Source organism: Geospiza fortis, unplaced genomic scaffold, assembly GCF_000277835.1.
Source record: "Geospiza fortis unplaced genomic scaffold, GeoFor_1.0 scaffold636, whole genome shotgun sequence".
In the NCBI taxonomy this organism is placed as follows: Eukaryota; Metazoa; Chordata; class Aves; order Passeriformes; family Thraupidae; genus Geospiza; species Geospiza fortis.
Window position 1 is genome coordinate 874,779 of NW_005054435.1, and position 16,634 is coordinate 891,412.

The 16,634-nt window shown below is 38.1% G+C and overlaps 1 protein-coding gene across 1 annotated transcript; it reads right to left on the reverse strand.

The window, feature by feature from the left end:
* Positions 1-778: 778 nt before the first annotated feature.
* Positions 779-15,498, reverse strand: BBS7 (Bardet-Biedl syndrome 7). The gene is made up of 17 exons (XM_031062000.1): positions 15,438-15,498; positions 14,406-14,581; positions 13,678-13,864; positions 12,940-13,012; positions 11,903-12,019; positions 10,967-11,097; positions 10,308-10,392; positions 8,817-8,919; positions 8,052-8,244; positions 7,018-7,092; positions 5,885-5,950; positions 4,842-4,981; positions 3,714-3,878; positions 3,528-3,637; positions 3,317-3,420; positions 1,756-1,879; positions 779-1,448 (listed from the first exon to the last, which is right to left on the reverse strand). Coding segments are annotated over exons 2-17 (1,809 nt in total). The 5' UTR covers positions 14,408-14,581; positions 15,438-15,498; the 3' UTR covers positions 779-1,314.
* Between the last annotated feature and the right edge of the window lie 1,136 nt (positions 15,499-16,634).

The window sequence follows — 16,634 nt, forward strand, 5'->3', positions numbered from 1 at the left end:
CGGGAGGGGACGCGGAGGGCGGGGAGCGCACGGGGAGGGAGCGCGGCTGCCGGGGACGGCAGGCCCCGCGCCCGCCCAAGGGAGAGACAGAAGAGCCTCGGGCGTTCCCGCCGGGAAACGTGTGTGGGAAGCGAGCTGCAGCTGGGCTCCTGAACGGGGCCCGGGAGATGGGGGGGGTTTGGCCGGGTTAGAGGGAGACCTCATCGCTCTCTCCAGCTCTCTCAAATGAGGGGGAAATGAGGTGCCCGCAGCGAGGGGACAGGAAACGGCCTCAGGATGAGACCATACTCATCTTTCGATTATCAAAGAATCGCAGACCACAAAGGTACTTGTGTTCCAACCATCCTGCTCTGGGCAGGGACACCTTTCCTTAGATCAGGCTGCTCATCCAACCTGGCCTTGAACACTTCCAGGGATGGGGTATCCATAGGTGCCCCAGGCAATCTGTGCCAGAGCCTCCCCATCCTCAAATGAGACAATTAGGAAAAAAATTATCACTGTTACGGGGAGTCACCATCCCTGAAGGTGTTTAAGAGGTGTCAGCATATGGGGTTGGGGGATGTGGTTTAGGGGTTACAGTGCTAATGACAAGTTAATGGTTGGACTTGATGATCTCAAAGGCGTCTTCGACCCTTGGTGATTCTGTGTCACTTCAATGGAGTTGATCTTTTTTACTTGCAAACAGATCTCTGTCTCCACTGGCTGCTTCATCTCTTCTAATTTTAAATAAAACCAAGTGAGAAAGTAGGTGGAGTTTTGAAATGAAGCACAGGGAGGCTGGAGAAGCACTGAGGAAGTTTAATGCCATCCATTCCTAAACAAATGTGGCTTTAAATGGAGCTGTCATCAGTCAAAATTCAGAGTTCTTCCCCCCTCTGTACACACCAGCTACATCAAGTCTGGTGAGATTCTCACGCCACATTCTCAACACAACAAGAAAAACTAAGTTCAGTACTGCTTAAATACACAGATTTCTTCCAAATCCATCCAAGTTTCTGGAAACCAGTTTCTTCATCCATTCTTGCAGCTGGGGAACAGGCTACTCGAGGTTGTCTTAAACAGCAGTGAAAACATTTTTGCCAAAAGGATATTTGGTATTTACATCTGCTCTTGAGCTCTTAACACTGTACATAAAACCTCTGCATACAGCTAACATACACAACAGTTGATATGAAGTTTCCTACTGTATCCAATATGGTAATAAATATGAATAAAACCTAAGATCTGACAGTACAACAAAAGAGTAAAAGTGTTTTTGACTGGATACCGAAATGCCTTGGTTAAACCCAGAAAAATTACTCTGCTTTTTCCTTGTCAGGCAGCATCAAAAAAAGCAATCAATCCATCTTGATCACAGCCATCCAGAACTTCCAGAAGTAGAGGAACTTTGGTTTTCACATTGGTGCCTTTAAATTTAAATTTATCTATGAAGAGATCTGTGATCATACCTGTAAAGGTAAAATTCCAGGAATTATTTTCAGTAGGAGGTATCTCTACTTTTAACTCATTATTATGTACCAAATATTCCAGTTGTTAGAAGAGTTTTTAAAGTTCACATTTTAAACAATGGTTTAATTGTAAACAAATCCAAGCCACTTAACTTTTATACATTCTTAAGTGTCATCCTGAATTTGAACACAATCTTTAACCATGTCCATAAAGACAAGAATCATCTAAATATAAGCAGCTATGTATTTTTCAGCCATGTCTCTGGATGATAAGCCCCATTTAAATAAAGCTGAATTGTCAACAAACCATAAAGTCTCTCAAGATGTGCAGGTTGTCTCTTGTACTCCTCCAGCAGCTGATCTGCCTCTTCCAAAATGCTGCGGTATTTTGGGAGCAGGAAGTCCACGTTACCTTCATGAACTTGTAATTCCTCAAAGACAGTTTAAAATGGTAAGAGCTAACAGCAGGTAAGTATCATAAGAGCACTAAGTCAGAAGAAATGAAGCTCAGGTATGTCAGAAGGAAGTACTTCAAAGGGAAGACAATCCCCTTCTAAACTAGCAAGTGTTATGGTCAGAGTGCCTCATTTTCTAGTCTCCTAATGAAATGCCTGATGGCACTTCATAGACTGGAGTCTCAAAATCCTGCGTATTTCAGCTTCCAGCTCTGAGCCAGAACAGAATCACACCATGCAGACTCAAGCCTTGACCATACCTTCATTTTTAGAATAAGTGAATTCCTAAAATTTGTAGCACTCAGTGAAGTCTGAAGGTATACGTAAACTCTGAAAGTATCACTCAATTTCTGACAGCAAAAAGTTTTGAATGCCTCTTCTAAAAAGCCTCAGTCTATCAGCAGACCAATTTGGGATGGTTGATAGTACAGATCTTTTTATCCTCCAGAGAAAGGCACTTCTCTTCTAGACAAGAGGTAATGATGTTGTGCACTGAGAGTCTGCTGGGATAACAGCTTTCAATCATTAGATTGTTATACTGCCTGTCAATAAGCTACCAACCAAAAAATGAGTGATAAAAAATTTGTCGAAGATTTGCTGTCTAAAACAAGCAAGATGCACAACACCATTATTATTGCACAAAGACAATGTGCATTAAGAATTCTCCATTGTTTAAATCCCTGATTTGCCAAAAAATATTGTTTAAATCCCAAACCAAGCCCAAGTAAAACCCTTTCAGTGATAATAAAGATTCACACTGTTCTCACTGGTAGCCAGATTTCTGCTATCTGAAGAGCTCTGACAAGTATCTGAGTCCCCCAAAAGGACAGAAGAGAACTGGCTGAATATTTTCACCTCCCCTCCCTTTAAATAATAAATACCAACTCGATGATAGTGAGCTTTTGACAGGACAATCCTGGTTGTTGGGAAAAAAGTCTAAGAACTGAGATGAGCTGCCTAACTGGTATCTCCCAAAGGCTACTGAGGAAGGTATTAAGCAAAAGATTCAAAAGCAGATGATTTAGAAATTATGAGACACTGGGATGAAGTTCCAAAGCAAAGAAGTTGCATCTGGCCTGGGTGACCTAAAAAACTATAAATGCTAATGGGAAAAGAGACAGAAGGAGCTGGAAACTAACAGCAGGCTAGCACAGAACATTAGATGATAAAGCTGGCTGCCCTCCTACCATCCAATTTAAGCATCTACAATAAACCCACATGTTATTCACTAGTTATATAGCAAAAAAGAGAATTTTCATTGAAGAAATTTCTCTCCTAGACACTTCAAATACATGCTTTAATTTAATTTAAGGGAACAGACCCCACATGACACACACCTGACTTGAGCCATGGTTTAGTATCTGACAGCATAACCCCCCATAAAGATCAAACCCCAGGAGTTCAGATACTTACTCTCAAAGCATCTATTAAGTGCACCTTCTTGGCCAGCAGCTGCTGATACTCTAATTTAGGGTGGATCAACTTTAATGTGTGCCTCACAGATTCTTCATTTACATCTAGCAGGGAGTAAAAAAGAACCCCAACAGGCAAATGAGTACTACATATTCCATTTATGGGAATAACACACCAACTGAAGGACAACAAAATAGAGAAGAATTTTTACCATATGATATGTTGAGATTAATCTTCCTTTTAGTAGCCTCTTTGGACAGCACATCTTTGAGGATGGATATTGTAGAGATGTTGTCAGATTTAAAATATCCCTCACCTTTTCTATAAAAGAAGAACAGTTTAAAATATATAAACTTGAACACACATGCATGCATTAGGTTTAGTAATTCTATTTTACCTGTAGGTACTTTCAAGCTGTGTTCCCAGGAAAGTGTTCTGAAAATAAAAGGTGATGTACTCTCCAGCAGGAGTCTTTTCAGGCACCTCAGGCAAGCAAAACACAACCCAGGAGTGAATTTCAGCAAAACTGAACTGGCCTTTGAGCATCAGTGTATTCATGGGCCTGTGACATTGTCAAATTAAAAGAGAAAAAGGACAGTTAATAGTTAAGAAGGAGGGACACTGTTCATATAAAAAAAGTTCAGTTCCATGTGGTGGTTTCCTTTTAATCAGCACCCTAGAAAATCAGGTCTCTCCCTAAGTACAGATACATATTGCAGATTACAGCTGTTTTTCTATACTTCAAAATGCAAAGCCACATGCACATTCAAGTTTTACCTCCCACTAGGCACGTCAGATCTAGGAAAAAAAAAACAAGTTGAAGTTTTTGATGTCCCACTGCAGGTTGTTAAACCTGAAATTTAGGACAAAGGTAAATAACTGACAAGAGCAAGTATGACTAAGACAGAGCCTCAAGAGCCTCCCATGCTGTAAACCCCAGATGTAGCATTTTTATCAAGAACAAGGCATAGTGGAGCTCATTTGCACACTGAAGCCTTTGGTAGCCTCCCTTCAGTTCTTCACTTTTGGTTTGAACAAGCAGAACCTTGGAGGCAATACGAGATGTTAGTAAGGTGGGCAAAAATCCATCCAAAATTGTGTAAAATACAAAACTCCTATAACAGAGAGATAAAGGTAAAAAAGTCTTGGATCAGTTTTGGGGCCAAGTTAGCTGTGAGAAAAAAAATGAGAGGAAAAGGGTGGAGCAGAGAATGAGGCTGAAACTGAAAAGACACAGTTACCTACAGAGGAAAGCTTCCATTCTACCACACCCTCAGCTCTACTAACACATGGGGCTGAACTGTAACCCAGGGCAGTAAAATGAAAAATAGCCCCAAAACAAGAGTGGCAAGGAACCCATTCAATCCATTATTTCTATTAGGAAATCCATGAAATGGAACTACAGGCTCAAAAGTGTAGGTTAGGGCTTAGAAATTCCATACTTAAGTTTACTGAGCAAATGTTTCAGCTGCCTTGTGTCATTTTTTCCAAGGGAAAAAAGGTATTGATTTTCCTTTGCACATACCTGTCCTGGTCAATAGAATGAGTTCTCTGGTGAAGTGAGAGTGGTTTAATTTGATATTGAAGAACTTGACAGGTTTTTGGTTGGATTCTTGGAGTTACATACGCTTGAAGTGTCCCGTACTGTCCTTCAATCGAGCGAACCTGCAGAGAGGAAAGAACCCACAGAGAATAAGGAAAGGGAAGAGATAATTTTACCACTGTTTGGAAATTTAGTGAATATTCTAAGTATGTTAAAGAAAGCCCCTAGTATTTCAGGAATATTTATAGTACTATATTTACTTGATAGTGCCACTATAAATAAAGCAGATGAGTTTAAAACTAAATGGAACATAGTCCAGTGAAGTGCTGCTGTATTAGATAAATATTAATAAAGTAACACCCTCTAACTCATTTTCTGATCAGTTAAAATAAAAAGCCTCAAAAATTATGAGATTTACGTAAACATGTATCAGATTAGAAGGCTGCAGTAAAAAAGAGAAAACCTCATGCCTGTGGGCATGCTGAGGATTTTCCTAATCAGGATTTCCTTCACTATTTCCTGTGGTGGTTGCCATAAAATGTATGAATTTGGTGGATCCTTAAAAATAAATTCCAAAACACCCACGTGCCTTTAAGTATAATAAGCATGGGATGATAGGATTTGCTTCCTCTCCAAAATACAAATTGAGCCTCTATTCTCTTGTTAGTTCCCAATGTAACTTCCTTCAAACACTTCAGAGAATAAACAGTGCCAGAGCTTTCTTTCCCACACCTCCCTCAGCTTTAAGTTCCACACATTGCCTTCAGAATCCTGTGTTTTCCCAATCTGTGGTGTCCCCACTGCTTTCATCTTAGGGACACTCAAAAAGATCCCAGGCTCTCCTCTGACATATTTTTAGAAGCCCTTAGAAATCCTAAAGACAAATAAAAAGGAACACAAGCCCCAGGTTAGAAGGTCTCAGGAAAAAAACAGCAGTAGAAATTGAACTGATCAGCATGGAGAACTCTTCATTCCAAAGCAGGATTAACCATTGATTTTATGGAACATATTTTTGAGCATTTTACCTTAAGTTCAAGTCTTGTAGTATTTGCTTGGCATCTGTAAGTTGCAAGAAGAAAGTTGCTATTTGGCTGAAACAAGGAAAAAAAAAACTAAACAGGAAAATAATACAAAATATGTCTGTAGATTCACAAAATTTCTACTGGTCTTTAACTGTAGCTATGTTACAGTGAAGTTTTTGCTATGCATGCACAGCTATTTACAAGTGTTGAATACAAAAAAGCAATCCTTGGTTCCCCTGAATGTTCCAATTAGTTTTAATTGTGGTAGAGTTAAAAAAATAAAATCTCTCTGTAAGGAAAAGTCAACCAAAGCCTCTTACACTCTTTAATATCTCTACAAAGATTACACAGATACCTACTTTTCATCTGAAAAATGCATGTCAGCCCACCCCACTCATCTGCAAAATTAATTCAACATTCAAAAGCTAAAGCAGGATCAGTAAGAAAATACACCCCAAAAAGCACTAAGTTAATCATCACAAATGGCACAAAACCTAAAATAAAAAGCTGATTTCTGGGAGCTCCAGGGCAGAACAATGATGTGCAAATTCAGTTCTTAAAACTAAAATAAAAGACTGTTAGAAGGGAGAAGACTTTACAGAAGATTTTAATAAATCCTAAGGTGGTTTCAGGATTTTCTCCCCAGCCTCAGTGTCAATAGTAATTCTGTAACTATTTAAGTCTGTAGTTATTACATATAAAAAAACGCATGCAAACATTTGACTCCCCACACAGCAGAACTGTCACATTCTAAAGATAATTTTTAGGAATTAACTAAGAAATGTAACACTCTTCACCTAAATTACTTGGAAGTAAATGTACCTGAGTCTATGAAATCCAGAGAAGAGAGCAATACTGAATGTCTCTCTCACAATCCTTCCCAGGAACAAAAAAAAACAAAAACAGAGAGCAGATATTTTTGCATATTTAGGTTTGCCTTACATCAGGACCTGCCTTTAGCTCCTAATTCTGCACTCTCTCTAAAGAAGCTGTGCTCTCCACAATTACCAGATGAGCAGTTAACTGAATGTATTTTAAATCAGAGATATATACATCCAAGTTCTATTTTTGCTACACAATATTAAGAGTTTCCATCATGCCATCTCTCCAGACATCCCCTCTTCAGTTTCACTCACCTCAGAATCACAGCTGCTAAAACTAACAACGGCAGAATTTTTATCCACATCCAGCAAGTCCAGTGGGACATCACTCTGCAGAACACAGGAGGAAGGAAAAAGCAAGAGCTTACATTGCTGAGTAGCTCCAATTGCATTTATCCTCTGACTGTCATCAAGCTTTGTAAGGAGAGAGAGGCAAGGAGATTGCTTCATCTCAGAGGCAAAAGCCTAACAGACATGCAGCTTACTAGTTAATCCTGGACTAGCATGATGATCTTGCTCTTATTCCCTGAACTCCTGGGGGGCTGGTTTACTACAACCTCAGTGTAAAATCTGTAACTGTCTTTCAGACATGAAAGGTTGATTAAACAATTTCTTTATGTCTCATTTAGCTATGGAAACATCTGATACTGTGACAAATTAGCTGTAGCTTAGCACTGCTCTGTAACATCCTTAATAAAAACAGGATTTTTATTAAGAAGTGAAAAATAAATTCCTACAATACTTCTTTCTCGTTTGTTATAGAAAAATCACCTCATAAATTCCTCCTTGTCACATTTTTCTCCTCATGCACTTCCCAAAATAGGTAATTCAGTACTGCTACTCTTTTTGACTACCAAAGATGGCATTAATCTCAGCTGATACAGTAGGAGGAATAATTAATTAAGGTGGCTGTAATGAGCAGGACTATTTCTCCCCAGCTGCACACAAATTAGACACTGTTCCACACTGGAAGTGAACAGGTGGCCCATAACATTCTGAAATTAATTTTCCACTACAGAGGGCACTTAACTGGCAAGTGAGGATGTGCATCCCATTTAACTGGTGTTTAAATTAGGACATGCAAAAGCAAACACAAAGTTACAAAGAAATCTTCTGTTACAGCAGCCACTTTGGTCTATTTTGGTAATGTAAAGCTGCTCTGCTCAATATGAATTTGTTGTATTTGCTCCCTAACAAGCATGTCCTTAAGATGCTGTAACTTGGCTTTCTGAACTAGGAGTGTTTTATTTATGCATCAAGAAATCCACCAAGAACAAAGCCCCACTGACCTGCACCAGGACATTATCTATGGCTGTCTGCACCTCCAAGATGAGGCTGTAGCTGGCATCATCCTTGTTCAGTGTGAACTTGTCGTTGACACTGAAGGCAGGCACTGAGGAAACTGCAGTGCTGGAGTGAGAGGACTGCTGGTATTTCTCCCGTTCCTGAAGTACTTTTATCTGCAATTGTTCCAACTCATTCCTAAAAAAGGGAAACCACTCATAATGTCTTCAAAAAAGGCAACTATAGAGCTACACGAGAAATTAAATAGTTTAAACTTGCAAGGCAATCATGTTTATCTCCTGGTCTCAATTTTTCAGCCAGAAGTGACTGATGGCTCCCCTTAGATGTACTTAGGAAAGATAAAATATAAACTCTATAACATGGACATGTGGATTTTACATGTTCCTTGCCAAAAGAGGTTTCTGAGACACAGGAAAGGACAAACTTTTTCCTTCAAGAGTACAATGCATTTTGAATAATATGGTAGTGACTTCTTTCCTGCCATCATTTAGAAGCTATAGAGCAGCAAGGAAGAAAGGAATTTTATCTTGCTGATACTGAGGCAGAAAGCATTAAGACATCATCATGTGAAGGCAAGATAGAAAAAGACTGTGAAATGAGGCTGCTATTCATTTCTACTTTGAAAAGGTTGGATTCTACTTCTAGATATATTAGTGATAAAGAAAATCCAGTAAGATAGGAAGAAGAGATGACATTTCAGCTTTTAACATTTCCTTTCTTCCATTTAAATTTCTTTCTAGGACAATTACCTTAAGGATGAAATCTTGTTCTGCATTTCTTGACTTAATTTAAGTTCTTCACCTGATCCACCTTCTCTATGGACAGGTTCTGTAGTCAGTCCTGTCAGCCAGCCTAAACCAATATATGAAGTTTATATTCCTTATAAACTAAAAAGAAAATTCTACACTCAGCTATTTTACGTGTGGAGTGATGTTTGTTCCACACACTGGGCTAGAGAGACTTGAGCCCAATTTAATCCTTTTTTGTAGGATTAATCCTAGACACTGAGCACCATTTTTATGGGTTTCATGCTTAAATTAGACAACATCATTTTTTTTTTCATTAAGTACTTTGAGCAATAAATTCCTCTTTAACAGTTTTTAGCTGAGCAGTTGGATTTTTTCTCACAAAACCTTGAATTACTGGCAGTACTAAAACAAAAGTTGTGCAATGTGATTATAGCAAACTGAATGTTGCTCAGTGGGCTTAGAGGTTGGATGCTGCTGCTTGAAAAAGGTTCTACTTTTGCTTACTAAGTTACATTTATTTCTAAAGGCAAATACTAATTGATTATATTCTGATACCTCAGGCATGATATGCAGAGATGAATGGGTGCTTACAGCTCTGGCTCTCTGGCAAAATCAGGCTAGTGCACATCCTACCAGAATTCACCTTTAAAAGCCCACAGGGGAACATGGCTTTCACTTTTTTCCTTCCTTCTATGATCCAGGATCTTTACAACATTCCCACTAAAAGAAGCCACAAAGGACTTAGGGTGCAACAGTACCAAGTACTGCCAATCATACCAAAACAATTCATGTGAGGTCAGGTGCAAGGGTCTTTTGATCACTCAAAAATGTTTAAAAGAGGTACTTGGAACACCATTATTTCTCAGTAACTGACTGAGGATTGTATCTTGCCAAATGACATGATTTTCATTACAAGTTTCAATAGGTTAACTTTTAGCACTAAAGGGATAGAATTAGCAATATTTTAGCTCCCAGCAGCTGACATATGCAGCATGTTCATCATGGCCTATGTCACACACAGGCCAATAGCTCAAGGCCCACAGAGGAGCTGCTGGGATGCCTCACACAGGGGAGCTTTATTTCCTACTAAAATCAAAATCAACCCCATTTAAAGCACTGTGAAGCTGAAAAGAAATGAAATTACATAAAAGATAGAAAAATAAAATAAAAACATGCTTCTGTATCAACATTTTTCATATATATTAAAAATCATAAATAATTCCTTCAGACATATTCATTAATTCATCACATTAAGGCAGCAGTTTACACCAAAATATAGTCAGCCCATGCGTTACACAAGATGAATATATTAAGATATAAAATCCCCACAGTTTAAGTGTAGGAAAAGTTTTTAAAGTGTTAATATTAAATCAGAAGAAATCTTTTCAACACAAAATTTTAAGAGATGTGAGTTGCACTAACAATATAACCTGCTCCATTTTATCACCTCACCACACATGGCATTTATTGTGTCAATGATACAAAGCTTACCTGAGTATGTTGCTGCTAAAATTTCATCATAGCCATCTTTTCCCACACAGCCACCCTGGATTGCTGAAATGCTCTCTGACAAAGCCTTCAAATAAACACATTCAAGCAGAGGGAAATATCACTGCACTCATTTCAGAAGCTTTTAGAAGATTCTACTCCACATAGCAAACATATTGACAAGTTGAATGCATAACGCTGATAGTAATTTTCCAGCAGAAATTAGCAATCTGACTGAATTGAAATGATCCCTCTGGATCCAATTACTATTTTAAACAATTGATAACCAAAGTAATTATGCTCAGTGAAGCCCTGGCAGCTTCCATTTATTAACCTGTAAATCACAGACTATACACAAGACTCTTGGGTTTTTCACTCAGAGAGCAACTCTGGATTAGGTTTCACCCAGCAGTCAACTAAGCCAAAACTTAAACACACTCTACATTATTTTGATTTCTGCTCAAATCACAACTTCATTTTCTGATTCTTACATGTTACCATACTGATTTCAAGGTCATATTGTCAATGTTACAAACCTCTTAAATTAAAACCAAACCACACATTTTAGCAGTAACAATCCTCTAAGTTTTGAAAGACAGATTTTAACTTTTAATTAATGGTTTGGTTTTTTTTCCAGCACAGTATGAAGAATAAGGGCTTACATAATCATGTCGAAGGACAGGATCATCAGCACTCTCAAAGTTATAAATCTCTATCATTCCATCATCTCGTCCAACAAGTAGTTCCTTAACTCCATCTCCCAGAATGTCAAAACTATCAATGCACAGAATACCTAATGAAGAAAACAAAGGCATTTGCTTCATCTTTATTAGTTTCTGATACAATAATACACAGGCCACACTCAGTTACACAGAAAGAGAGTCCTGGCCAGCTTTTAATGAGATTTCTGGTTGAGTCCTCAAAGCTGAAGTCCCTCCCCTCTGCTTCAGACTCAAGGTTATCTTTTTTGGCTCCATATTTCACAGAAAGACTAAGGATATACTAAGAAGCATTTTAAGAAAATAATGTGGTGATAACTATTATAATGAAATAAAAATGTATTTATACATTCCACTCCTGATCTTGTCCTTTACAAAGCAGTAGGGGCTAACAGATGTTCCAGAAGCAGCACACCAAGGCTAAAACTGGGAAAGTTTTGATCAGTTATTGTGGAGACACATTCCACCTTCAGACAAAACCCTTTATTATGACTCTTTAGAGACCTTAAAACCACTGAACATCTGGTAAGTTTGGGAGGTGTATTTGCCAAATATACATGCACTTAGAAAAATTACAAACATCTCAATCAATTGTATTTGAATCAACACTGTTTTACAAACACCACTTTAAAAATAGTGTAAAAATAAAAGTTTGCTAGAATACTGGAAATGATATGAACACAAAATCCAAAGCAAGACAATCCGAATCAAATTATTTGTCAGGAAATCAGAAGAATAAAGAGACCTTAGTCATATTAATATCACATAATCACAGTATATCTCCAGAGTTATCTATCAATTTCCTGATTACCCTACCCTTAACAAAGCCTCAGGTATGCTGGAAAGCTAAAGAGTGAGAAATTGAGACACATCACATACCTCCTCTCTTCTTTTCATTTCCAATTTCCCACCTTGGTATTGCCCTGGTACCAGTAATCTGGGTGACACCCAATTTCCCATCAGAAGTCCCATACACAATTTCTTCCCCAGAATCACCTGAACACAGAAACTGAATTTAGAATTGATAAAATCAGGCACACCAACTTCAAAATGTTGTGTGGTTACACTCTGCAGCCCATGGGAAAAGAAAACACTGAATTAGGGATGTGCAATGGAACTGTCACCTTCAAACCTGAAAACAAATCCATGAAAACTGCACCCATCCTGGTCATTTCCTTGTGTTGTCACTATTCTGTGCTTGGCTGCACCCCTGCACTTGAGTTCTGCCTAAAAACCAGTCAGAATTTACTACTATATATTTCAGCAAAGTTAGGCTGAAGTATAAAGGCCATTCAATGGACTTTACAGAAGAAAAACAGAGAAATCCTTTAACAACACACACCAGCAGTGAATGTTGTGCCAAAAATTCAGCAATTAAGAACTACTGCTCCAAACCAGCTCTGGATGTCTGTCACACAATCTAACTGAAACTAAATTAAGCACCAGATTAACACTCTAAAGAGATTTCTATGAGGTTAGAGCAGATTAGCAGAAGGATGATCAAAACTATTTTAAGTTTGAACCTTCCAGACTCAGTTTATGTTAGCTCCACTCAATATTCTCATCCATCCATGTATTCCAGTTATGGAAATCCATGTGGAAGGGAAACACAAACCCCAAATCTGAACATGGCCCCAAAAGTCCAGTTTGTTTTTACACAGTGAGACTCCTCAGACCTCACTAGTGTTGTAAGACGCCTTCAATTAAATGTGAATATAATTTAGAACTGTCTATAACAGTCATATCTCTATGTTTATTTATATGTAAAAAAATTACCTTGCATAGTCACTTTTCTGCTGCATTTTTAACATCAGCTTAAAAATCAAGATAAAATAACTAACAAAGACAAGCTACAAAATCTTAAAAATACAGTAAAGTAGTATTATTAATTATGTGTATATTCAAAGTCTTGTTACCCCCATTTCCATTGCTCAGAGCAAGAACAGTAGGTGGTCCAGGAAGTTCTACTTCATACAGCAAATTAGACCCCTGAAGACAAAGAAAACAATCTTCAATTAATTAGTTAAAAAAATCCCCCAAAACAAGAAAAAAGGAACAATTCCAAAACACCAGCAACATACCAAACCAATGTCCCACAACGACAAAATTATTATGGATCATACTAAAAGGTAAGATTCAGTTATTCAAACTCCTATGAGAAAACCATTTCTAAGCCTAAAACAGGGTGAAGTCTGTAGAAATAAAACATTGGACTCTTGAAATGTTATTATCATTAAAAATTATCCAGGAAGTCATCTGGCAATTTAATTTGTTAAACAGCTTAGTATGACTCAAGACTTGTCACAACAGTAACTGATGAGAGCAAGAATTCCCAAAGGGATAAAGACTTCACGAAATTAAATGTGTATGTGAGCACTTTTAGTTACAAGGGACCAATCTGTCATCAACTTCCACCTATGAATTCCAAAGCCTGTTCATAGTGGTTTCGTTAATCCTCATTGTTTACAAGCTTATGATGAAGATTGTCCTTTAAAAAAACAGCAGAAAGGGAATGCACCAGCAGCAACACTCCCAAGTAAGGCACAATACACTGATCCTTATGATGTTTAAGCCATGCTAATATCTATTCCCTTAATAATTAGTCCAATTCCATAGTATCCATACATAAAACATTAAGAAGGAGACATTTGAACCTGTAACACCCTGAGCACTCTGTCCTGACATGCAAGCACTGGTGTGATGCAGTTCACTTTGTCTACAGGAAGGCAGAGAACATCATTGATTTTATCTCCTGAGAGGAAGTAGTGCTGGTCCTTGCAGTCACAGTAATGGTTATAGATGTAGCTTGCACAGAGGAAGAGATCTGCTCCTGAAATGTGCCTGAGGAGAAGAAAACAATTCCTGTAGCATCTTGCTGCAGCAAGGGTCCTTTATGCTTTTATGCCTTACTGTGCTCGCAGCTCCAAGGTATTATGGGGCCCTGCAAGCTGTTCCAGCTTTTTGAGTTCCTCATAAATACTAAAACCATGTGGTTTCTACAGCTCTCACATTTCTACTCTGTCTTCAGGTAAATAACTAAGAATATCTTTATAGAAATTTGATTATTATATTTTTTTATGCTCATTTGTCTATGGCAGCATCTTACAACACCATCCCAAAGAGATTTTGCTCCAGGAGCTCTGTGGACAGGACACACTGTGCCAATAATCCCAGCTCTGCTCACACAGAGTGTGAGCCTCCAAGACCACTCCCAATTCCCCCCACACTTCCAAGATATTCCAAATTCCTCCTACAGGTCACAGCACAAGCTGAAGCTAGACTGACACTTAACGTCACCTACACAATATGCTTAAAATTATTGCATAAAATCATAAACTAACAATCTGCTACAGCTCTCAAAAATGCAAAGTATCATACATACATAGCTTTGATGCTTTCAGTAAGGTTAGTTTCAAAGGAAAGAAACTGCTTCCCTCTTTTTGTGAAACCTCTAACTTCAGATCCTATAGCCACAAAAATTTTCTCTTGTGGTGTATTAAGAGCTCCTCCCAGCTCCAGCCTGGAGATCTTTTCTCCTGGTAGTGTCTTGAACACTGGCTGCCAACAGAAAAACAATTTTCATCAATCACAAGATCATATTCCTGGTAATCTTTTAACACAAAGGATAAGAAATTTACTTTCCAATTTCTGGCAAAACTAAGATGCAATGGGTTGTACACAGACAAAAATAATCTGTATATTTATCTCAGAATCACAGAGTAACCAAGCATTTTATGAGTAAATAAATACAAAAAAAGCTTTAAAACATAATAAATTATGACTTATTTCACTGTTATTAATTCATCCATAGTAAAAATTCAGCACTGCTGTCAGCTGTTTTATTTGTGGTTTGTTTTTTATTTTAAAGAACAACACACACACTCTCCCTCCCTCTCACATGTTACATTCTTATTCCAGAAGTCTACATTGATTTATTTGTATTGCTATAGAACACTTATGAGCTAACCATCAACTACTGCTATAGAATACTTATAAGCTAACCATCAACTTCCTGGAGAAGAAAACCCATGAAACAAAATAATTTTTTATTGTCCTGGGCACAAAAAGCAATTAGCTTGTCCAAATCTCTAAGGTGATTTAATTAATCTCTGCAGATTTTTGTCCTGTTGCAATAACTGTGTATGTGCCCAGGCTTAAGCCCAACTTAACTGAAGTGCAAAATGTGTGGAAATTACTTTTTTTCCACATTACTTTTTGACTATAAGTGTGGAGAATCCTGTGCTTGACCAGGCTTGAGATCAGCATGCCCTCACCAAGCCAGGCATCAGTCCACAGCTCTACCTAGACACCTTCCACTGACACCTTATTTGCCACATGAATAAATAACTGTCTTTCAAAGTTCACTGGGAAGAACATCCCAAAACCAAAGTTTAAATGGAACATTTCCACTTACCACAGCTTCGCCCTTTTTTATGCCAAAGCACGTAACGACCCCATCCTGATCTCCAACAACCACCTTCAAAAGTATAATCCATTGTTATTTTTTGTTACACACACAACTGTGGTTTTACATAATACTGTTCCTGTATTCATAGAATCACAGAATGGTTTGGGTTGGAAGGGACCTTAAAGATCCCTTGCTGTGGACAGAGACACCTTCCACTATCCCAGGTTGCTCAAGTCCCATCCAACCTGACCTTGAATTCTTCTAGAGATAGAGCAATCGCAGTTTCTCTGGGTAACCTGTGCCAGAACCTCACCACACTCACAGGGAACAATTTTTCCCTAATATTTAATCAAAATCTACTCTCTTATCAGTTTGAAGCCATTCACTCTTGTCTGGTCACTACATGCTGTTGTAAATAGTCCCTCTATTATAAAATTAACTGCATTTTCATATATTTAAGGACTCAAAATTCTAGACTATTTAATTACATACTTTAAAGTATACTTTAAAGATCTATATAAAATGCTAGAAATATGATGTTGAACAGCAGTTCAAGTACAGGCATTTACAATCCTTTTCCTGCTTCTACTTGTAAACGTCACCATCCTTGAGGTGAAGACGTATTTGGGAAAAGTTGTGTTTTCACACTAAGACTTTATTACTGGGGGAAAAAAATGCAGCTATTTATGTTGAGTTTCCCTAACAAGGTTTCCTTATTAAATTAAGAAATATTTAAAAATAAACATTTTATAGAATCATCAAGGCTAGAAAAGACCTTTAAGATCATCAAGTTCAACCATCAAGCTGTCATTATTACTGTAACCCCTAAACCATGGCAGCAACCCAGTGCCAGATCCACACACCTCTTAAACACCTCCAGGGATGGTGACTCCACCAGCTCCCTGGACAGCCTATTCCAGTGCTTGACCATCCTAACAGTAATGTATTACTTCAGGTAATATATCAGGTATAACAGCAATGTTATTACCTCTCAGCTTCAGGCCATTTCATCTAGGCTTAAATGTTAGCAAAACCAAAACACAGAAATATGGAAGAACTCCCTTGTGATTTAAGCAATGCTGCGAACTACAAAAATTCCTTCCCGGCTCTAAAGTTTTCCAATCACAAATTTAGGGGTTTTTTTATTTTTCTCCAAAAAAAGGTTTTCCAAACCCACAAAATGGGGTTGGCACAGTCTTTCCC